At 34.3% G+C, this 24801-nt stretch overlaps 1 protein-coding gene and 1 long non-coding RNA gene across 2 annotated transcripts; both read right to left on the bottom strand.

Annotated features, from left to right (window-relative positions):
• Positions 1–1838: 1838 nt before the first annotated feature.
• LOC136981980 (zinc finger BED domain-containing protein 5-like) lies at positions 1839–3098 on the bottom strand. Its single transcript, XM_067278404.1, has one exon. It carries the CDS (start codon positions 3096–3098, stop codon positions 1839–1841), a length of 1260 nt encoding a protein of 419 aa, XP_067134505.1.
• Positions 3099–21888: 18790 nt separating this feature from the next.
• Positions 21889–24269, bottom strand: LOC136981860 (uncharacterized). Its single transcript, XR_010881790.1, has 3 exons — positions 24189–24269; positions 22141–22242; positions 21889–22075 (listed from the first exon to the last, which is right to left on the bottom strand). It is a non-coding gene; the product is annotated as an uncharacterized lncRNA (long non-coding RNA).
• Between the last annotated feature and the right edge of the window lie 532 nt (positions 24270–24801).

Below are 24801 nucleotides of genomic sequence, written 5' to 3'. Positions count from 1 at the left end.
ACCTCCTGCAAAATTTCAGAAATTTTCGACGAAAAGCACAGGAATTATTAAGCCTCACAGAGAGTGAACAAAATCGTGTCCCCCACACCCTGATATCCGTACATATAGGCAAAATTCCCAACTTTTCTGCATTTCAAGGTTTCCTGAGTCCAAAAATCTTGTGAGTATCTTTTTAATAATCGCCATACTTTTCCACTTATACATAGCAGCAGGAAAAGTACTACCTATCTCCAACCTTCAGAATTTATTTTCCATCCCATAAAATCAATTTTACTGTTTAAAAAAATTCAATAACAATTATTGTGCATTACAAATGTCTTTTTGACTTTTCTCATGGACATTATGACGAAATGATGTCGTGTTAGAACTTGCATTTTTTCATGCCCGGATAGAGAAGGTAGGGAATGGATGTTTTTCTTGTTTTTGGCTCATCCTATAGTATGACCACTAAGAGGCCCGTTTTCTGTACTTGTCACTTGTTCGACCAGATCCACAATGGACATCTGGGTAGTAAGGGGGTCGACATATTCGGGACAGACTATCCACGAAAAATTGTTGTAATGTTCTTCCCGATTTGATCCCAGATCCCAGGTTCAAAGGTACAATTTTGGAGAATCTAGAATCAAATTTGAAGGATTTGAGTGTATCCTAGATCCACCAAAGTTGATCCGGCCTTTTAATATTAAAGATATAACTTTTATACGATTGCAGGATACCGAAAAAGTATTTTGTTTCAAAGAGACCGTGACTATGAGCTTGCTTGATGATGAGACTAGCTCATTCTGGAGGCAATCATCGGTTATATACTTAGTTTTACGTGGTTCATAGATTTCGATTTATCTATTCGTTTGCCGCTGAAAATGACAGTAAATCGTGTGAGGTGCTAAACTGATGTATTTCAAACAATACGAATTTTATAGTCTAAAGCAGTGTTTCCCAACCTTTTTTTCCTCGCGAACCAAAAGAAAGGTCCGAAAAATTTGACGAACCCCCTATGTAGTCGTTAATGACAGGTAAAAAAAAGCAATAAAATTTGATAGAATATATATTTTACATATTGCAGAATAATATTGATTATATTAATCGTGAAACATTTAAATAAAACATTAATAAGACTAAAATGATGGCTATAAAAGTTGAAAACAAGATAAATTTAACAAACTGGTTCTTATGTTTTACATTTGGAAAAACTCTTAATGGGATATTTGTGGCTGTTTGATAGAACAAAGCAATTCAAAGTTAGGCTCAATATCTGACAATTTCAGTCTTAGATCAGGTTCTGCATTTAACCTGTTTCTGTATTTATCTTTCAGATAAGTATATGTTGAAAATCCTTTCTCGCATAGATATGTTGTGCAAAATGGTAATAGAACTTCAATGGCTTTTTTTGACAGAACAGGATATTCATTTTGTATACTGAGCCAGAAGTCAATTAAAGATTGATCTTTAAAAATTGCTTCTAGAGAACTGTCACAAGATAACTCTATGAGTTTTTCTTTTTCCAGTATATTTAGAGAGGTTTCTGAACTTACATTTCCTTGAAATGGATTACGTATCCAGTTGTTTGAGATGGATATATTGCATCTGTTGGGAAAATAGTCATCGAAAGTTAATCGAAGATAGTTCAGATGTTCACATATACTCCTTTTAATGTTTTCGTCAAGTTTAATTGAATTTTCTGATAAAAAAAAGTGCTGACAGAATCGAAACATCCATACTCATTCATCTGCAGGCATTGAATCCAAAAATTGATCTTTTTCAACATAGCCTCAATTCTATCATGTACACTGAAAATGGTGACACCCTCGCCTTGTAAAGACATATTTAATTCATTCAGTTTACAAAAAAATGTCAGCTAAATACGCAAGCTTTTGCAGCCAAAGAACATCGGATATACAAGAAGACAAATGAAACGGATGATCAATAAAAAATGCTTGAACTTCAGACTTCAATTCAAACAAACGCGTCAAAACTTTACCACGGGAAAGCCATCTAACTTCTGTGTGAAGTAGTAAAGAAACGTGGAAACTTCCAAAATCCTCACAAAGCGTACGGAATAGACGGCAATTTGTAGCACGCGATTTTATAAAGTTCACAATTTTCACAGCATCACTTAAAGTAGTAGATAACTCTGCAGGAATACGCTTACATACTAAAGCTTGTCTATGAATACAACAATGAGTCCATTGAATTTTCTCGTTGATCTTCTTCACCCGTGCCACAAAACCAGAAAATTTTCCTGTCATTGATTTTGCACCATCTGTACACACACCCACACAATAAGACCAGCTTATTCCATTCTTTTCAAAATACCCATTGATCATATCGAAAATCGCTTCTCCAGTTGTGTAGGTTTTCAAAGGTTTTGCAAATAGTACATCTTCTTGAACAATATTCGTAAAAAGATATCTAACGTAGACAAGCAAGACTGCGGCATTTGTTACATCCGTCGATTCGTCAAGTTGAATTGCAAAATAATTCAATTTTATTCTTTTTAGAAGTTCGTTCTCCACATAATTAGCCAAGTCATTAATTCTACGCGACACCGTGTTGTTTGATAAGGGAACTAGCTCAATTTTCTTTGCTGCCTTTTCCCCAAGCATACATTTGGCGATATCTTTCGCACATGGTCCAATTAAATTTTCTGCTATTGTATGCGCTTGTCCAGATCTTGTAATTCTATAGCTTACTCGAAATGATGCTTCAAGGGCCATTTTACTATCTTCGTTTGAAGTCAAGAAAGAAGAAAGACTACACTTTTTGATATCTGCTAATTTTCTTTTGAAATATTCAAGAGGTTTATCTTTGTGTGTCGGATGTTTTGTTTCAATATGTCTACGAAGAAGTGATGGTTTTAAACTGCTGTTGGCAAGAACTTCGTTACATATAACACAAAGCGGTTTAGGTTCCGACTCATCCCCAGTAAAATGAAAACCCAATTGTAGATAGTCGCTGTCATATTTTCGCTTTTTCTCTTTTCTATCATCATTTCCTTTGTTTTTCGTCTGGTGAAACGGTACCTCACTACAGCTTTCAGTACTATCATCTCGATTATCATGTCTCGTTTCTAAACGACCCGTTTTTAACCATCGATCCATAATAAAAATAAGCTATAATAATAATTAAATTAATAATTATTAAATCATTTACACGAGAACTTGACAGTCACAGTATCACTATCACTCAAGCTTTACAAGTGCTAAGCCTATGTATGAACGTCGGTTAATACAACACTACTCTCCCAGTTTCCGGTTGTGAACAAGTATCTAATTCTAAAATCTGTAGTAAACTGCCTTAATTTGATATTTATTTCCAATTGTATTGTAAAAAAAAAAAAAAATATTACATAGAAGGGAAAACTGCTGCAATGATTTTAAATATAAAGCAGAACATGATACTAATCACATTGATAAAATGTTTTAAATATAAATAAATGTTTGTAATAAAAAGAGAATAGTATTTGATTACTTGAATAAGAGGAATAAATTATAAGGTATAAAATTGTTGATATAATTTGATATTGATGAAGTAATTTTGAAAAACAAATAAGGAAAAAAGAAATGAAAATATTGAAATTTATTATAGATTTCTTAACAAACAGGCAGCGAACAATCTGTTTTACAGTGGGTGTGTTCTTTAATTTTTGTGTTTTTGTTTTGTTTTTTTTTTTGCTTTTGATTTTAATGGCGTTTTAAAAAATCCGCCATTACAATATTATTTTCGCGAACACCCCAGGGGTTCGCGAACCACCGGTTGGGAATCACTGGTCTAAAGCAATGAGATGGATACACAACAATGGGTGAAAATGTCGTTTCCAATGCAAAATAGTACACTCATTAATTCGCACTTACTGAGAGATTTTTGTTTGATATTCGTAAAAAATCCCCGCTTGTAAGTATTCGTTATTATTTTACGATCATAAAGCTGTGCAGAAGAGCGCTATACCGAGGTTTTATTCAGTGAAAAGCTAGAATATGATTCTTATATTACACGCATTTACTTTATTTAGACATTTATTAAGTACTTAACAAGACATAAAGTTAGCTCAATTTTGGTTTAATTCACAATAAACAGGTAGAAGATACATGTTTAAGAAACTGATACATAAATTTTTATTATTTGTAAAGATATTGATATTAATCCATAAACCAATTCACTCAGCCTTGCTACACACGCATAAAAGATCAGGAGTATCGAACGAAACTCGTAAACAATTTCCAAAATTGTAATTTTTTCTTTCACATGCTTCTTGGCAATTGCTGACACCAAAATTACTATCGCAGAATCGAAGATTCTTCACTTCAACTTCTGAACCTAAAGTTTATCACGTGTAAATAAAGAATATTTTAAAAGATAATCGATGTTTTTAGTTACTTACATTGAATTCTTTGTACCGAAAACACAAAAGATAACAGGATCACAGCACATTTTGATCTCATTGTTAAATATTATTGCTTTAAAACACTTTAACTGTGCCTTATATACCTTTTCACGTATGACAATAATAGTCCAAAGTATGTAAAAATATTTTAATGTACAGCCATGACGATTTAATTAAGAAATTCAATAAATTAAGTTTTACATTTCATTCGTTTATTTGAAACTGTATACTCGATTTTTAATTATTGTATAAATTTGAAATTAATTTGATAATATAGTCAAATATTTAATAATATTTATAATATATCTTTTGCTTGGTAGAATACGGGACAAATGATATTGGTACTTATTCTTACAAACCACACTAAATTTAATCAAATACTTTTTAATTTAACAGATAAAATGTGTTAAATTTCACGACTGGTACACACAATCCCACAACTATGGCAGCAGTTGCAGTTGGAAGAAACGTCGTTATTAGAGCATTTAATCGTGTTATTTTTACATTAAATAATGTGTATTTGCGGGTTTAAGTTTATCGAAATGATCTGCAAATGATGATTCAAAAATTACTTAATAAACACACTCAATGATAAAACACATACGCATTGAAATCCAATTATACGAAACACCGAAATAACTTCAGTATAACAACCATCTAAATCTTCAATGCAATCATTCATAAGTAGTATCGCATGTTTATTGTCAATGTCATTATGACATATTAATGGTTATGGAAAAGGTTTGTCAGAAATATTTTTTGAAGACAAAGATTTGCATTTACAAATATGATATTGTTTAATTCAATATTTTATATACTTTCAGATTTCCGTTATTTGTAATATACCTATATTTGGTAAGTTTTTCCAAGGACATCAGCCACTTCCGAACACCGTCCATCAGCTTTTCATTGTTGTCAAATCGCTGCAAACACAACTAAAATTTCATTTTTTCGAACACCTCCCATCGAAATTGTTGGAACAAGTCTTTTGTGCGTGCGGCTGTGTGAGGTCGGTATTGTCGTAGACAAAACAACGCCTGAGGACTAGGGATTGCAGTCCAGCAGTGTTTTCAATCCAGCTGGGTTTTGCTGGACCATCATTCCAGCTGGATCCAGCGCGGATGTATTTTTAGTGCAATTAAGTGTTATCTATCTATCTATCCGGAAATTTATGGTTTTTTTAAAAGAAGAAATAAAACATTTTAAAAATACTTAAGAAACTTTTATTATTTAGACTGGTCACTATAAATCAGTTGAACGTCTTACACATTTAGGTAGAAAACTTAACTTTGGTTCGGTTTAACACTTGAGATAGAGATAATTAACTTTAAATGTTTAGTTAGATTATAATTATAATGTAATCTTTAAGTTAAATAATAGCAAAGGTAATACTACTAATTGATTTGTATTAACATATTATAATAATGTAAGGACGGATAATCAGTGGCTAAGTGGCTATCAGTCTTACCAATTTTCTTATATAGGCTCTACATATCAATCTGTAGTTATTTATAAGTAATTTAATCATTAGTGTTAGTAAAGTTGTGAGTAAGTAATTAGTAGTAGTCTAGTAGTTAGTTATTATTATCACAATCATGAATCACATACATTCATATCATGATATATCTAAGATACTGATACTCATTAATTTAATTAACTATTTAACTAATTAGGTAGTCTCAGTTTCTCACTAATTTTCACAATAATATTGGTTAGCCTAGTCTAAGCTAGGGTTGGCAATATTTCCAGGGAAACTTTCCACAAGAGGAACAGGAGTTATTAAGCTTCAAATAGGGTGAACAAAATCGCGCCCCACACACACTAACATCCCCGAATACAGAAAAATAACCCCGAATTTTTTGCATTTCTCAACGTTTCTAGTTCCCCTGAGTCCAAAAATGAAAAATTCTTGGGTGGAGATTATGTTTTGACAGAGCACCATACTTTTTCTGTGTTTTCTCATATATAACAGCAGAGAAAGTAATAAGAAGAATATGAAGTATATTTCTAAGTTGTTGACTTAACCTTCACGCTGATCGGCGTGAGGTGGCGATTTTCGGTCGATTGCACTTGTACTGTACTGTACATTCTGAGAACCACCTGACGTCACATCCCGCACACATAAAAAACGTAACGAACGTGTTTATATGCAATTTTTTCTTCAAATCAGCTCCTTAAATACTGTTGATACATAACAACCACCCTGTTTATTGTATTAATATTTAATTAAATCATTTTTAAACTTACGACGGTCTATATTTGAAGCGATATCTCGATAAATATTCCTAAATAAAACTGTATTTATTCAATTATAGTCGATACTTTTATTGTCAGCACAATTTTTCATGTGTAATGTTATGATTTTCCATGTTCAAATCTTTATTTTCATAATTATTTACACTTAAATACCTTGGTTTTTTTACTAGATTCATCAATCCTGTGTTGCAATATGGCGTACATCATCAAATTTTTACTCTTTGCACTGATATTATTTAGGATTTCTTCATTTACTGACGAATCTCTTCCTGGTAAGTGTTTTGTTTTGTCGTTACTCCTGTCGAGAGGCTTCTCGACAGGAGTTTGTATGAGAAACTGGCCTCTGTTTAGGTGTTACTAACATGACGAAAACCCGGAAAACTACATGCGACCACCTCGTTGGTGATATTCGATATCGCCACCACAGAGATTCAAGATTGAGATAAAATCATTTCACAGCTTGCATTATGCCTGACATACCTGCATGATTCTGGTCATGGAATGAGTACTCGACACAATCTTCTGCTTATAAATGACGGCCTTCAAGTGAACCTACAAGAAAAATCCATTAGAAATCGTATATGATATGCATATTAAGATGAGAACAGCGCTGAATTTCACACTACAGGCTGAAATTTTGAAGAAAAATACTTTCCAGGCTCTGTTACATGTAACAGAGGGAAAGTATGGCGATCGGTGAAAAAATAATCCCCCTAAATTTTTAGATTTTTGGATTCAGAGCGCGTTGAAACGTTGAGAAATGCAAAAATTCTGGGTTTTTTTTTCTGTATGTACAGATGTTAGTATATGTGTGGGGGACATGACTTTGTTCACCCTCTTTGAAGCTTAATAACTCCTGTGCTTTTTGTCGAAAATTTCTGAAATTTTGCAGGGAGGTGTATGTATTAAAGGGATTGAGGCTATTCAATTTTAGTGGTTAAACATCGAGGGAGTGGAGAGATGTGGGTCATTATATCTATAGTAGGGTCGGACTTAATGACGATTTTACTCGTTATTAGCATTTACAATTTTAATTTATATTCTTAACGTTACTTTTATGCTTCTTACAGATGATTCCTATGTAAAATTTCTCAAGTTTCTTCGTTTCTGCGACGAAAATTTTGATTTAACAGTGTAATGTGACCTGTACAGGAATAGACTACTTGGTCGGAGATTGTATTAACCACCCTACTGAAGAATCACGCTCTATATTCTTATGTACAATACACGAGGACGTACAAAATGTTAATCAATAATACACTTGATACACATAATATTGAAATTCTCAGTGTATTGATACTTTCAGAGAACACTTGACAATCTGTATTTATTTATGTAATTACACACATATATATTTGTATGTAATAAATGTATTAATAAAACTAATTCTAAAGAATTCCGACGCAACAGCGGCCGAGTGTATAAAATCAATTAACACTGGATTCAAAAGTAACCCCCCAAAGTTTTTTACATTTTTGGACTCATGAAACGTCGAAAAAGGCAAAAAAAAATTTCAGGGGGTTTTCTGTATGTATGAACAGAAAAGCCTATTACCAAGCCAGCTGGAATCTAGCAGACTATTGTAGTATAACAAAGCTATCCAACAACTGAAGAAAATCTAGACAAGTACAAAGGCCAGTTTAAATTCCTTGTTGACAGCATAGTAGCATTAAATATCCTAACTAAAACAGGAAAAACAACCTTACTTGGGATAGACGTAATAAAAGAGGTACTAGGCCTGAGTAAACAAAGAAGAATACACTTTAGCCGGGTACCAGCACACAAAGGGAAGAAAGGTAACGAAAAGACCGATCTCTTAGCCAAACGAGCAACAACACACAAGACAGTCATAACCTACAACAGAATACCAAGATCGAAAATTAAAAATACTTTAATGGAATGGGCTATAAAACAGTGGCAAAAAGAATAAGACGAATCCACAACAGGAAGGAAATGCCATCAATTCTTCCCAACAATATCTAAAAGACTTACAACAAAATTCTTCAAACCAAATTACGAATTAACACAATGCATCACGAACCACGGGAACTTTCAATCATACCTGACCCGATTTGGTAAAAGATCAAACAATAATTGCAGCTGTGATGAAATAAGTGAAGGTGACGCAACACACTTCAGCTTTAACTGTGCACACTACGAGCAACAACGTTTCTCTTTATTTAGGGAGTGTGTCCAGCAAGGACTAAGCTGGCCACCAGACCCTAAAGACCTTCTGAACATCATACAGATTTGGAGGGAATTTAAAAAGTTTGTGACTAGGACTAGAGCACTCCTTCCAGACTACACCAAAGGCCAGAACACAACAGAGACGGAAACAGAAACAGTGCAGAACATAGAAAGTGACACGGAACACAGTGACTCAGAGGAAGAGACAGAATAAGTGTAGCTGGGACTTCACAAGTGTGAGAAGTAATGAAAACGATACCCAACAATGGACAACAATCAACTTGGTAACCAAGGCTTCCGGGGCTTTAATCCTTACTCGTTATGTGAGAGCACATATATCACTATGGTCTCAAGAAGAGGCAAAACGTTTGTTTTTGTTATGTACTATTATTTTAAGATATATTATTTTCGATTTCAGACACAGGTAAGAACCTGTTAGTCATTGTATTTACTAAGTTCTGTAAGGGATAAGTGCTCCCAAATGGTTATAAACATTTAATCCTTGTAAATATTTTTACACTATGTATATTATTTTAATTAATTGTATACTACTCACTGGTTACAACCGTGAACAACCGTTACAATGTGGGTTACAATGTGGATACAATGTCAACCGTTACAATGTGGGTTATGATGCTGCATAACCCACATATGATGAGGTTATGCAGCATACAATGTGGGTTATGATGCAGCATCATAACCCACATTGTAACGGTTATGGTTGTGGGCAGTAGCGTAAGTTGTAAGTAAATTACCTCTGTTTGGTCATCGTTTAGTATTGTTAAGGCAAAAGCCAACAAATGTCAACATGCCCTATCGCGATGTAAGTTCATCGGTGAATGATCTGTGGGCTGTTCAGTTGGAACAGTGTCACTCCACACTAGTCTTGTAAAGTTAGCCATAATAAGCTATTATTAATAATAATTGAAATTTATGCCTCTCCAGACTTGTTAAAAAAAGAAACGTTTGTAAACCTCTCTAGAAGTGGAAGCCTTTGTCTGTGAAACAGTTATACAAATTGTCATAGACTGTAGTTGTAAAAGCCTTACTGTCCTTAAATTCTAATATTATTGTTAATTGTCTACTTGGACTTTACTTATTAATAGGACTTTATACTTGTGTTTAAAGATTCTCTCGATAATGATGATGATGATGATGATGATATGATGATGATGATGATGATGTGTTTAAAGATTGGCACAGTAATGAGAGTTAGTTCGGGAAAGAACAAAATTTCTTTATTATACCTGACCCGATTACAAACAGAAATTATTACTACAGGTGATGTAATAAAGAAATTTTGTTCTTTCCTGAACTAACTCTCATTACTGTGTCAATATTTAAACACGAGTATAAAGTTCTATTAATAAGTAAAGTCCAAGTAGACAATTAACAATAATATTGTCATAGACTATTACAGTCTATGACAATGTTATCTTCGACTGAATTTTGCAATGTTACTAATCGATAACTCTTCATTGGTTCAACAGCCCACAAATATGTTGTACACATGCACTTGGGTGCACTCAATACTTCATCTGTATATATGCTTTCAATGTTTATTGTAGATATATTGTATATAATTGTTTGTTTTAAATAAAATACAATGCAGACGCCATCAGACTCCGTTTTCCGTCCTATCTTACTATTTTTTCGCCTTCAAATTCCTAACCTCTTCTTCTTTTCTTCAACTCTTCTTTCCGTTTCCGAACAGGGCTTATGTCTGTTGCAAATTAAACAGATGGCTCTACTGAACTCTCTAATTACTGTATGTATGAATGTTAGTTTGTGTGTATGGGGGTGCTTTTGTTCAGTCTGTTTAAAGCTTAACAACTCCTGTGTGCTTTTTGACAAAAGTTTCTGAAATTTTGCAGGGAGAAAGATCACAGAATGAAGCGAATGAGGTCGGAATTGCAGTTTTTTTAACTCTACAATACTGATGGCAACGATTTTCTGGACAATATCATAATAGGCGATGAAACGTGGGTTCACATTGAGAACGTTCACAAAAACACAAGAAAAGACAATCAAAACAGTGGATAAATACGACCTCGCCGAACAAATATGTGAAGTTTAAACCAACATTGTCAAGCAAGAAGCTTATGGCTATCAGCAACACTACCTTAAAGAGTGTTGCTGATAAAATTTATGGATCTTTACTTTATAGAGTACAATCATTACTGCGGATGCATATTGCGAAACCCTCAAAAAGCTTTGACGAGAGATTCAAAACAAGAGGCGAAAAATGTCCTCAGGCGTTGTTTTGTCCGCAACAAAGCACGCCTTCACACAGCCCAGCCGTACGCTTAAAAGACTTGATCCAACAATTTCAATGGGAGGTGTTCGACCATTCACCTTACTGCTCGGATATTGCACGAAGCGATTGTCATTTGTTCGAAGAAAGGAAAATTTAGTTGTGTTTGCAGCGATTTGACAACAATGAAAAGCTGATGGACGGTGTTCGGAAGTGGCTGATGTCCTTGGAAAAACTTACCAAATATAGGTATATTACAAATAACGGAAATCTGAAAGTATATAAAATATTGAATTAAACAATATCATATTTGTAAATGCAAATCTTTGTCTTCAAAAAATATTTCTGACAAACCTTTTCCATAACCATTAATATGTCATAATGACATTGACAATAAACATGCGATACTACTTATGAATGATTGCATTGAAAAAAAATCACATCATGATAAATAGCTAAAACTGCCAACAACGGATAAAAGCTTTCTAAAACACACAGCAGTATTATTGATTTCTGTGAAAAGAGTTGAAAGAATAATGCCCAAATTTTTCTAAGTCCAATCTCAAATTTATGTGAACTTTAAAAGTAGACTTGCTGCACTTATGCTGAAGTTTTTCTGAATTTATGCTGAACTTATGGTGAAGTTATGGTTGCTTTACACAGAAGTTATGATAAGGTTATGGTAAAGTTAGTCTAAAGTTATGATAAATTTATGGTGAAGTTAAGAACATGCTGCTACAGATGGCTCCAGTACTCATAAAAAAATTTAAAATAAATGTGCACACAAACAGGAAAATGGTAAACAGGATTTGAACGTAAAACTATCGATGATAGCTTACAAGGATTTATAAAACATAAAGCAGTAGTGATTGCTTGTGCAAGAAGTTGCAAAAATAATGCGCAAATTTTTATACATGCCGAGGGAAAATATTTCTCAGGAAGACTTTTATGGGAAATTGGCTTCTAATTAGGTGTTAAAAACGTGAAGAAAATCTGAGAAACTTCACGTTGCGGGCCCATTGGCGAAGTGATTTGATCCGGAAACAAATTTAGAAATATGGTGCTTATAGGCCTACAATGCGCAAGTGATGCCCAAACTAATAGCGCCACTTTTGCATCAAATACTTCTATTTAATAATAGTAATTTTGAAATAAGTTGAATTTTTTATAGGTTTTTATTTTAAACTTACAATTTCAAATAAATATATATTTATCCTCAGTTAAAATTTGCAAAAGTTTATAACAAATCACCTCAAAAGCACAAGAATGTTTAAATTACGTAACAGAAACTTCTATCCTGCAGAACGTCGTTCTTGGCAAGAAAAAACGAAATCACACATACAAATTCTTTGTTCGCCTACCTATAATTATGCAACGATATCGTATGAATTTCTGTCTCACACTAATTAAATAATTTTGAGACTTAACCTGTCTTTCAGGACTCCCGGGCTTTCAACTCAACCTTTATTCAATGTATTCTAAACAATTCATATGTTCTTAATCACATCTTTACAGTAAAATTAATTAACCGAGTATAACAATTTTCGTAATGTAAATGTTCTCGTACATTATATTTTTAACAGGAATAAAAAAATTAAAAAACAATACAAGACACGTTTAAAATCCAAAATAAATTAGCGGTGTTAACAATACGAATTATTATTACTTTCCCGGTGTGTGTTAGTGCGGGTGTGGAGGGCACGATTTTGTTCACACTCCTTGAAGCTTAATAACTCTTGTCCTTGTGGTCAAAATTTTCTAAAATTTTGCAGGAAGATTCGTGTATTAGGAGCATTGATTATATTAAAATTTGGTGATGAACGATCTAGAGGGATGGGAGATAGAGGGTCGTGTGTCCTATCTCAAGTACGGTCGATCTTAATGACGATTTTACTCGTTATTGACATTTATAATTTTTATAAAACTTATACCTACACTCAAAATTAAATTTCTTTTCTCATTTTACAATAGTTAAAAGTGTAGAAAGCTTTTTAATAAAATATGATAAAAGACGGCGCCATCAAATGTTACGGGGAAAGTTAAGCAACTCGTTCATGAATATTTACATGTTTATAATACCTAAATAGGGAGCAATTTCTTTTAGACAGTCCTCCCGGGAGACATTCCCTCGGCACATCTCCTAATTGTTGCGTTACCGTATACCAACAAAAACAAACAAATATACAGAATAGAATTTAACATCAAAGTTTAATTATTTATCAAATCTATAACACAAACATATGATTCTGTTGTTTCCATGTTTCCATAATGTACATCTTCCACGTGTATAACCTGCAGCAAAGCAACTAAAGTCACACTGTGGATCATCGAAACCACCTTCACAATCAGAAAGTGTTTTCGTACGTAGTTTTCTAGCACTTCCTATTCGCATTTATTTTTGATTAGTGTAATTAGAAAAATATAAGGAATAACGATAAAACATAACACTTACCAGGAATAAATTCGACCATGAATAATATCAGTGCAAGAAGTAGAAATTTCTGGATATACGCCATATTGCAACACTGAATTCACCAATCTAGTAAAAGAAACAACGTATCTAAGTGTAAATAAATATGAAAATATAGATTTTATCATGAAAATATAACTGAAATTAACTTAAGATGAAGATTGCCAAGTGTCCGCGTGTCTGCACTCTATAGTATTTAGGAGACAACGAAAATATAGATTTTATTATGAGAAATGGAAACACGAAAACGTGGGAAATTTACACATGAAAAATTGTACTGTGGGCTAATAAAAGCATCGGTGCAAAAGCTAAGGTGGCTGTTATGTATCAACAGAACTTAACACCTGTCCCCCCCTATTGGGACGTTCAGGTAAGGACCCCAACATATTGTAGCATATAAATTTCTGAACCCATCAGGAATCACAACCGATGCTCGATGGCTCTTTACTCCCACGTTCAATCGCTCGTATTTATGAATTAATGTCCAGAGCCTTCTAGACGAGTGAGTTGGGGATTTTTCCACAGAGAAAACTTAGCGTCCGTAATGCGGTAATGGTTTCCGTCATTATAAAACGAACGTTACTTTTACTGCTTTGAGACTACTTTTTATTGATTAACAAACATTTTACTCATTTTATATGTTTGAAAATATAGCAAAGATGCCCTCTCTACCCCAAAACCCATAAAAGTGCTCTCGACTGCCTTAATATCTATGAATTTATTTCAATATTCTATTAATAAAATACTCTCGCGTATTCTTAACTGAATAAGTAAGAACTTAAAGAATTACTTACGTAGATACGAGTAAAACTTTGGAGAAATCCAATGGTGCGAACGATTAAATTACTGCAAAAATAATGGTTAATCTCTGTGTGTTGTTGTTATTTTATATGGATTCTCCTTTACCCGGAATAATTAGTTGCAATTATTCAAAAAACATGACTTGACTAAATGGTATAATTACGTTTAAGTAATACTTTATAATTACTTTTTTAAATTATAAATGTTATTCACATAATTTTTTATGGGAAAATAAATGAAATTACTAGAATTATTTCATTTTCATCTTGAAATCTTTATAAGTGATGATGAATTGTTTCTTTGAACAATTAATTTGTTTTCGCTAATTTACGGTGAGGCATTATAAAGCATAAAGTATGATGATAAGGCTCATTGTCAAAAGTACTTTGTACATAATTCTGCTTAAACGTTCCTGAAAATAGGGCAGTTACTGGAAGATCGATCGTAGAAGCAGATATTTGATCCTATCCGAAGATTTTTTCATTTTTGGATTCATGAGACCTTAAGACGTCGTAAAATACATAAAAATTTCGGGGTTTTCTGTATGAATATTAGTGTGTGAGAGCACGATATTGTTCACTCCTTTTTTAAGCTTAATAACTCTTGTGCTTTTGGTCGAAATTTCGAAAATTTTGCTGTGAGGTTTGTGTATTAAGGAGATTGATGCTATTAAATTTTTGTGGTTACCTGGCCGAACCCATAATGGGCATGCTTGGGCCCGCTTAGTGCCCACAGAGCGGAAAGAGTTAATTACAATTACTATTTTAACTAAATTCAATGAATGTTTAACTAAATTTATACACCATAAAGTAGAACCCTCTGTTTGTTGCTAATTGGATTGCAATTTTGAAATTAAAGACCTATAAATTCCGACTATTGTTCACTTGTCAGCCGTCTTGAATCTCGACAATAGAATTAGACAGATGAAAATGGAGTCCGGATATGGTAAGCTTAGGGCCGTCACCCCCGATTAACAATACGCGAACTTGCATTTTATACAGTAATAATAATGAATTTATATCGGTCGTAGAGCGGGCATCTATTTACTTTCTGGTGTAAAATTTTAGAGACAAACTTTTGGATATTTTCTCAAAGCCTGCCGGATAATCGAGGCGATGAAAACGTCAATCTATCGTTATGAAAGTCCAGAATCAAATTCGGATTCATTCTCAGAAAACTTTTGGGTCTGTTTCACATATGTTACGCCTGTTCTAACCCTTACCCTGTTCCACCTGGAAGCAAAAGAAGCAAGTTGCCCTGAATCCCATTAAATTGTAGGCTGCAATACAATGTTTCTTTCGTTTATGTCCTCATTGCTATGTGACCTCAATATGTATTTTGCCCAAGACACACGTTACTCTCAGGTCAGCACAGCCCTTTACCATCTGGTCGTCATTTTGAGAATTTCGTCAATCTCAGAATGTTCCTAAGAAAGGGGCCACCAGTGGCCGAGTGGATAAAACCACTGAATGATAGCTGCTACTCGCTGTTGGTCGTGGATCAGCATCGTCTACTGGCTGACCATGCGGAGGTTTTTGGGTCTTCTTCACGTGTTTAACATATAAGCAGTTTTCATAGAAAGTCTCCTTCCTTATCGCCCATGGATCGCGTTGACGTATGAAATTCGAATCCCCATAGCTAAAAATCTAAAAAGCCCTTCTAGTGTCCTTGGGGCGAAAAGTTCAAGGGAAAAATATATCTGTTCACAAGAATATTAGCATTTATTACTCCTATTTATCATATGTTTTCAATCCACATAACACAATTTTCTTTATTTTTAAGCTTAAATTACATTTTATTATTAGGTAAATAATTATTTTAGGATATTTTATTTATTTGCTGTTAGTTTTGAAATTAAGATAATTTGATACCTGAAAAATTCATTAATCAAATTCAATTATTTATATTTTCGATAAATAATCATAAAATTTTAGAGGAAAACAAAAAATATATACAATGAAGAATTTGATTATTTGAAAATATCAAATAACAAACATCTGAAAAAACTATAAATTAGTAGCGTTTTATTATGTAATTTGCCATTTTAAACGTATAAGGAAGTATCTGTAAGTATGGCAAATCTTTGTAAAATTTATCGTAAATTCGTTCATTGGGTTAATAATTTAAAAATGATTTATTCACTCTCCGTCCTGTAGGCGCGACTGGCCCTTTTTATTCGTGTCCATTGTGGACTAGTCCGAGTAGTTCGAGACTGAAAGCCAAGTATTCGGGAGGAATTTTTCGGGCGTTTATTCAATCCCGGATTCGATTCCGGATATCCCAGAGCGGTTAACTGATGCTTTAAACGCTTCAATTATACGAACTCTTTGCTTTATTTAAAAAATACACAATAAACAAACTTAGAAAGGAATGGATTTGATTGATGGGATAAGGCAATTCAACACTATGGCAATATTACATTGATTCATTCATTCAATATCTTTTATTAGGTACAAAATAGTACATGCCCGGTACCACAAAGCATTGCCGGGAGTGGAACAGATATGTGATATAACACGTGGTGGATAAAGTATAATTGATTACAGGAGACAGCACAAATACAATAAGCAATGTTCACATAGGTGAACAGTGATTACAGGATAAAGCTAAATGGTTACAGAATATAATGAGATGATTACAAAAATATACAGTAATAAAATAGCAAATACAGAATGGTTACAAAAATAAAAGTAAAGATAAGATATAAAAAACAGGTATAATACAATAGTATATACAATATGATACAAGTGCAAAGGTACGGTATACATTGTAGGGTTGAGCACAACTAGAAAGACAGTCAGTCAATCCCTTGTGGTGTTGGTTGCAATCCTCGAATAGTTGTGAGCGAGTTTTTGAAGAAGAGGATAGAGATCCTTATTGTTAATAAGTTCGTGGTGTGGACAGGGCCAGGGAATGTTCATATCTTTGGCAGTGATCTCGATGGCTAGCCTATCCCGCTCAAGACACACACATCTGTACAAGTAGTGGTCTGGACCATCAACCTCCCTGCAGATGGCACAGAGAGGGGAGTGTTTGCCCGTGAATCTGTGGAGATAACTAGAGAATTTACCGTGTCCAGTGATGAGTTGGATAGAGTCAGGGTCAATGGTAATCTTCTGGTTGAGGTACGTAGTGATGTCAGGAATAAAGTTGAAGGTAGAATTGCTATGGTTTTGGCTCCAGGAGCTTTGCCAGCAGTTAATCAGGTCTTTATGGAGTAGGTTTTTAATCGTAGACAGACTGAGTTTACTGTAAATGGGTTGGAGTGAGTTGTCATTCGCGGCCTGCTTAGCAAGCTGGTCAGCTCGCTCGTTGCCGATGGTACCCTGATGTCCTTGGGTCCAGCTGATGTAGTATCGGTTGCTAGAGTGGAGGACGGCTTTTTTGATGGCAATGGTTATGGGATGAGGTTTGTCGCTGTTGATGAGAGAGATAGCTGACTGGCAGTCAGTGTAGATGGTAATCTTCAGGTTGTTGTAATACTCTTCAATCCAGATTATAGCTAAGTGGATTGCTTTCAGCTCGGCCTGAAAGACCGAGCAAAGACTGTCAAGCTTAAAGCCCTGATGAAAAATTTCGGAATTGTTACCATAAACAACAAAGGCACATCCAGTATTGCCGTTGATTCCAGAGCCATCAGTGTAGATGTTTAGGTCAGAGTCCATGGGAGAGTCAGTGATAATATAGTCGTTGATGTAAGGAGCAGGGAGATCAGCAGTAGTGCACATGCCCTCATACCTGGCAGCAGGGATAGTGAGGCTGGTGGTGTGTATGTCTTGCCCCATCTTGAGGCTCCAAAGCTGGTACCTATTGTTGATGATATCAGTGATGGGTGGTTTCTTGGTAATCACCTGAAGACTAGTATTGGGAGTAGTTCTGTAGGCTTTTGAAATGAGGATGAGGCCTTTGCGCTGCGAAGAGATCAATTTCCTGTGAGAATGGACCTTCTTGGCAGCCCATCCCCAGCTGCCGCAGGCATAAGTAATGATGGGCATATAGATGTAATCGTAGATGACGCCCATAGCTTCGGAGTTTAGACCCCACTTCCTGCGGGCAATCTGAGAGAAAGCCTGAAAGATTAGGTTGGTCCTGTTTGTGATATATTTAATGTGATCGTCCCAACCAAGGCGATGATCCATCCAGACTCCAAGGTACTTAATAGATTTTTCGACTTTGATGGAGTGGCAATTCATACGAATGGTAGGTGTACGAAGGTATAAGTTCGGATGGCCGGGCTTGTTGAAAACAACGCACTTTGTTTTATTTGGATTGAAGTCAATTTTATGTTGTATTCCCCATTCATGAATTTTTGTAAGGATCTCATTGCCTTTAGTTTCTAGGGCAGCACGAGAGTTGCCACCTACGATGACCAGAACATCATCTGCATATGCGATAGTGCAATCCTGGCCAAAGTTCTTCTGTAGAAAAGTGTCAAAAAGGAGGTTCCACAACAACGGCCCGCAAACGGAACCCTGGGAGCAGCCGCGGACAATGTTTCTTTCGATGTGTTGAGTCCCCTGCTGAAGCACGGCCTTCCGCTCGTTTAGATAGTCTTTAAGTAGATAGTAGAGATTTGCTGGGCAGTTAATTTCTTTCAACTGATGAATAATGAGAGGCCACCAGGCCGAGTCGAACGCCTTGGAGATGTCGAGGCTGGTGGCCAGTACATATTTGTGGGTATCAAGGAGGTGATTGATGTTGTTGGTGGCTTGGTAGATAGCGTCGCAGGATGATCGCTGACGGCGAAAACCAAACTGAGAATCACTAAGAGCGTTGTGAGATTCAACGTGCCAGGTTAGTCTATTTGTAATAAGGCGCTCCAACACCTTGCCGAACACGGGAAGAAGGGAGATAGGTCTGGCCTCATCAGGCCTGCCAGGTTTTGGTACAGGTATTATTTTCGCTGTTTTCCACTTGGTAGGGAAGGTCCCAGTTTGAAGACAGCTGTTAAAGATGTTGGTAATTTGACAAGGGATGAGGTTCCATATGGCCTTAGCCAGCCTACTGTCAATGCCATCGATGCCTGGCGCTTTGTTGTCTTTCAGGCTAAGGAAGGCCTTATTGATTTCATCGTGAGTGAAGATGGGAGAGTTTTCGGTAAGAATTGGATCATTCATACTTCTTCTGATGAGCTGATGCCAGGGAGTATCATTGTCTAGGTTGTCGGCAATGCAGAAGGAGTTCATCTGTGCGTCTAGGATGTCGTGGTAGTTGCTGTTGGCTGCATCAGAGTTGTTGTTAACCAAAAACTGTGTTTTCCTAAGTTTGTGCAAAGTTTGGTGAGGTACCCCCAAGGGTTACTCGAGGCAGCGGTGCAAAATTTCTTCCATGACTGTAATTTAGCTATCTTAATTTCATTTTCTATATATTACAGGGATAGGTCTTTTGAAAAGATTTTTTATATAAAACTTAGCCCCAATTAGTATTAGACACGTGAAGAAACCGGAAAACTCTACGTCGCCAGCCCGTTTGTCAGATGCAAACCCGCGACTGACTATGCTGTTTAGTTGTTTTTCTTTCTAATTTGCCAAGCGGTCTTTGTACCCTAAACACTGGGTGTTCGGTCGTGGGTTCGCGCCTCGATCGGACTGGCTGGCCACGTGGAGTTTTCCGGTTTTCTCCACGTCTGTAACGCCTAAGTTAGTTTCCCTTAAAAAGATCTCCCAGAAGGCATCCCCCCTAGGCAGATTGCTCTAGTGTTGCGTTGCCATAACTTAACAAACAAACATCACTTTGCTACTGATAGCCAGCTTAGAAAGTACTGAAACATACAGATATGTGGGGAGCAATATAATCTTCCTTAATAACCTTGTTTGAGATGTTTACAGCCTGGATTAAATCCAAGCAAGTAACTCTAAGAATTGGTCACAAGTGATCTGTCCCGGATCCTTCAAAACTCGGCCAGATCCATTGTGGGCTCGACAGATCCTACAATGGGTATATACGATCAACGGATCAAATTTTAATTTATTTCAAACCATCTTTTATGTTTTTTTAATTTTTTAGAGTTTCCTTTCCACTCTGATCAGGATTATGAAGTTTTTATTCCTTATTGTACTGTTATGCTCATGTGACTTCCTTTCAGGTAAGCAACATGTAAATTATAATTACCAGATTTACTATTAAATCAATTTACATTTTCTTAATAGGTAAAGCTCAAATACTTGTTACAAAGTATCTTCATCATTGTAATAATTCTCCATTGTTACTTAACACTTCCATTGTTGATGGAAGTGTTAAGCCTTAATCCTGTCCCTCTCTCCGTGGGAAGGAATTTCGAAAAATCCCTTCTTAGTGTACGTTTTCGTGACGTACCGTAACTATGTACCAAATTTCAACTTTCAACTCCTAACCGTTTGGGCTCTGCGCTGATTATTATTATTATTGTTATTATTATTATCAACTCGTCTCGATTATATATATAGATTTGCCATTTTAAACATATAAGGAAGTATCTGTAAGTATGGCAAATCTTTGTAAAACTATCATAAATTTGTTAATTGATAATAGATAATGTTATCACTGTTTGATGAGATTTATCTGCTTGAATAACTGAAAAAAGAAGAGAAATTAGAGAAGAAATAGTATTTCGAACATTTTTTTCCTCCCAGCCGCCCCATTGTGTGCCTGGCCGAATCCACGATGGGCTTGTAGAAAGGCCCACAGATTGCCCCCAGGACGAATAAAGTATTAAAAAATAACACATAGATGACAAAAAATTATTTATATTATTGAAATTGAAAATCATATTAGTGAACAAATCAATGGTGAAACGAAGTAAAAAATTTTTTAAATTAACCCTTAGCAGGGTTAATTTTAAAAATTAACTAGATCCTAGCGGATTGCAAAAGTAGCAATTCACACTTGATCCGAGAAATTATGGGCTTTAGTATAATATTTCATTCATTTTCTTTCTTATCATTAAAATACTCCAATCCAGAATCTCAAGAGGCCTTCTACTGTCCGAAAGGCGAAAAGTTTTATTAATACATTTATTACATACAAATATATATACAGTAGAGCGTCGTTTATCCGAATCAATTTGAGACTGGGGTTGTTCGGATAAGTGATTTGTCCAGATAACCGATTATGAACGAAAAAATATTTTAACCTATCCGATGTTGAAATTTTTCTCCGTTGCGTGTCGCTTCGTGTTGAACTTTCGTCGATTTTAAGCCTAACGAAAATTTTTATAATAATAATCGAGGCTATTGTATCGTAAAAATTATTTCTTTATTTTGTACAAACAAAATAAATATATTGAAAAATATAAAAATATAAAAATTATACTTTAAAAGTTAATCTAGTATCAAAAAAGTTCGATTCGGCACGACACAATCCGACTGGAAAGCGTTCGGATAACCGGGGTTCGAATAAACAACTCTCTACTGTATATAATTACATAAATAAATACAGATGTCAAGTGTTCTCTGAATGTACATTGTACATTCAGAGAACACTTGACATCTGTTCAAAGTAACATTGAGAATTCTCAATGTACTTTGAACGTATATAATCAATATTATACATATCGTGTATTATTGATTAACATTTTGTACGTCCTCGTGTATAGTACACAAGCATATAGGGCGTGATTCTTCAGTAGGAAAGTTAATACAATCTCCGACTAGATAGTCCATTCCTGTACAGGTTAGATTACACTGGGTTAAATCGAAATTTTCGTCACAGAAACGAAGAAACTTGAGAAATTTTTCATCGGAATCATCTGTAAGAAGCATAAAAGTAACGTTAAGAACGTCTTCCATAGAAATGACAAAACAAAACACTTACCATGAAGAGATTCGACTCTACGTGAAAAAACCCGACATATTATTAGTGCAAAGAGTAAAAATTTGATAATGTACGCCATATTGCAACACAGGATTGATAAATCTAGTAAAAAAAAACAAGGTATTTAAGTGTAAATAATTATGAAAATAAAGATTTGAACATGGGAAATCATAACATTACACATGAAAAATTGTGCTGACAATAAAAGTATTGACTATAATTGAATAAATATAGTTTTATTTAGGAATATTTATCGAGATATCGCTTCAAATATAGACCGTCGTAAGTTTAAAAATGATTTAATTAAATATTAATACAATAAACAGGGTGGTTGTTATGTATCAACAGAACTTAAGGAGCTGATTTGAAGAAAAAATTGCATATAAACACGTTCGTTACGTTTTTTGTGTGTGCGGGATGTGACGTCAGGTGGTTCTCAGAATGTACAGTACAGTACAAGTGCAATCGACCGAAAATCGCCACCTCACGCCGATCAGCGTGAAGGTTAAGTCAACAACTTAGAAATATACTTCATATTCTTCTTATTACTTTCTCTGCTGTTATATATGAGAAAACACAGAAAAAGTATGGTGCTCTGTCAAAACATAATCTCCACCCAAGAATTTTTCATTTTTGGACTCAGGGGAACTAGAAACGTTGAGAAATGCAAAAAATTCGGGGTTATTTTTCTGTATTCGGGGATGTTAGTGTGTGGGGCGTGATTTTGTTCACCCTATTTGAAGCTTAATAACTCCTGTTCCTCTTGTGGAAGAGGAGTTATTAAGCGTCAGATTATGGTTTTCCTCCATTTAAATCATAAATAGATCAATTGATCTATTTATGATTTAAATGGAAAATTCATCAATAAAAAAAATTACTATAAAAATAATATTTCATTATATTAAATACAAATTTGCTGCATTATCATTTTGAGGAGAAAAAAAAAATAAATGAACAATTTAGTGCTGTTACTTTTACATAATTTTTATTGGAGTTTCAATAAAAAGAATTTTATTCATAAAGTGCATTATATTTATGATTCAGATAATAATATATAACCAATATAATAATGTAGTTGGATTTTCAGAGGATTTTAAAGTTGAGGAGATTAACTCTTAATATTTAATCTATTCCACATATAATAACAACAATCCATCTATTTATCTGAGTTATTATAATTATTACTACTTTCTCAGTTATAGGTTCATCCAAAATAAGCCCCTGTGTGGATGAGTGCCAAGTATCACATTACTTTTTTAGTATTATTGAATTATAAGAATTAAAAGGATATAATGTAGCTACACAAAATGTCATTTGAATTTGATGTTAAAGAAAAATGATCATATTCTAGAATAATAAAAACTAGAGAAGTGAATGACAATTAAGATATTAATTGTTATTCACTTCTCTAGTTTTTATAATGATCAATTATTAGACAGTAGTAGATTAATTGGAGCAGCACATCAGTCACAATATGTATTTGCAAATATTCACAGTAATTGTGGAAACTTTCTGAAATTTGGCAGAGAGGTTCTTGCATTAAAAGGATCGATGCTGATAAAATTTGGTGATTAAAGCTATAGGGGATGGAGAGATAATAGGGGTCATGTGTATCTCCAGTAGGGTCGGACTTAATGACGTATTTACTTGTAATTAACATCTACAATCTTTTATAAAAATTCATCTCTACTCTAAAAGTTAAGCTTTTTGCCATTTTATAACAATTAACACGTGCCCACCCTATTGTGACGTTGAGGTAAGGAGTCCAACATATTATAGCGTAAACACTTCTGAACCCAACAGGACTAGAACCTATAGCCATAGGTTGGTCTTTTATTTCTTCGTCCAATCGCCAGTTGATATATTTAGGAATTAATTATTAATTTAGGAATTTAAGGCCTCCTAGAGATTTCTCCCCAACCCAGATAAAACGTAGGAGCCATAATGCGGTAATCGATCTTACACTTATAAAACGAATTAAGACTGCTTTTATATTAACCCCCTCGGTTTTCAATAAGAGTTTAAAGTAAAAATAAAGCATTACTTACGTAGATACAAGTAAAAATTTGAAGAAACCCAAAGGTACGAACAAATAAATTACAAACTAAACTCGAGTCTAAACTCTAAAATGTGTGTGTGTGTTACCACGTTTTTTATATTGTTTTCATTATTCGAAATATTAAGTTGCAACTATTTGAAAAAGTGACTTGACTAAATTGTAATATTAACTTTAAACAATTGTTATAATTAATTTTTTAAAGTTATAAATCATCATTATTGTAATTTTTAATGGGAAATTATTAAAATTATCTCATTTTTAATTTGAAATCCTTATAAGTGATGATGAATTGTGTGTTTGAACAATTAATTTGTCTTCCCAAAATTATGGTTAGGCATTATAAAGCATAAAGTATGATGATAAGGCTCATTCTCAAAGAAGTTTCATACGTAAATTCGTTGAAAATATTTACTGAAATTTGCTGATAAATCGAATCTCCATTAATGGCCACTTTTAAAAGGCAGTTCTTTTGTAGAACCATTTCTTGTTAGAATGCATACAAAATAACATCTACATAATGGCATCTTTTTGTAATATTCCCGTCACATTAGAGGTTCTATATTAGCCATTCAAAAAAAAAAAAAAAAAAAAAAAAAAAAAAA

This window comes from Centruroides vittatus, unplaced genomic scaffold, assembly GCF_030686945.1.
Source record: "Centruroides vittatus isolate TY-2023 unplaced genomic scaffold, ASM3068694v2 contig_799, whole genome shotgun sequence".
In the NCBI taxonomy this organism is placed as follows: Eukaryota; Metazoa; Arthropoda; class Arachnida; order Scorpiones; family Buthidae; genus Centruroides; species Centruroides vittatus.
This window is presented reverse-complemented; position numbering and strand designations above follow the sequence as displayed.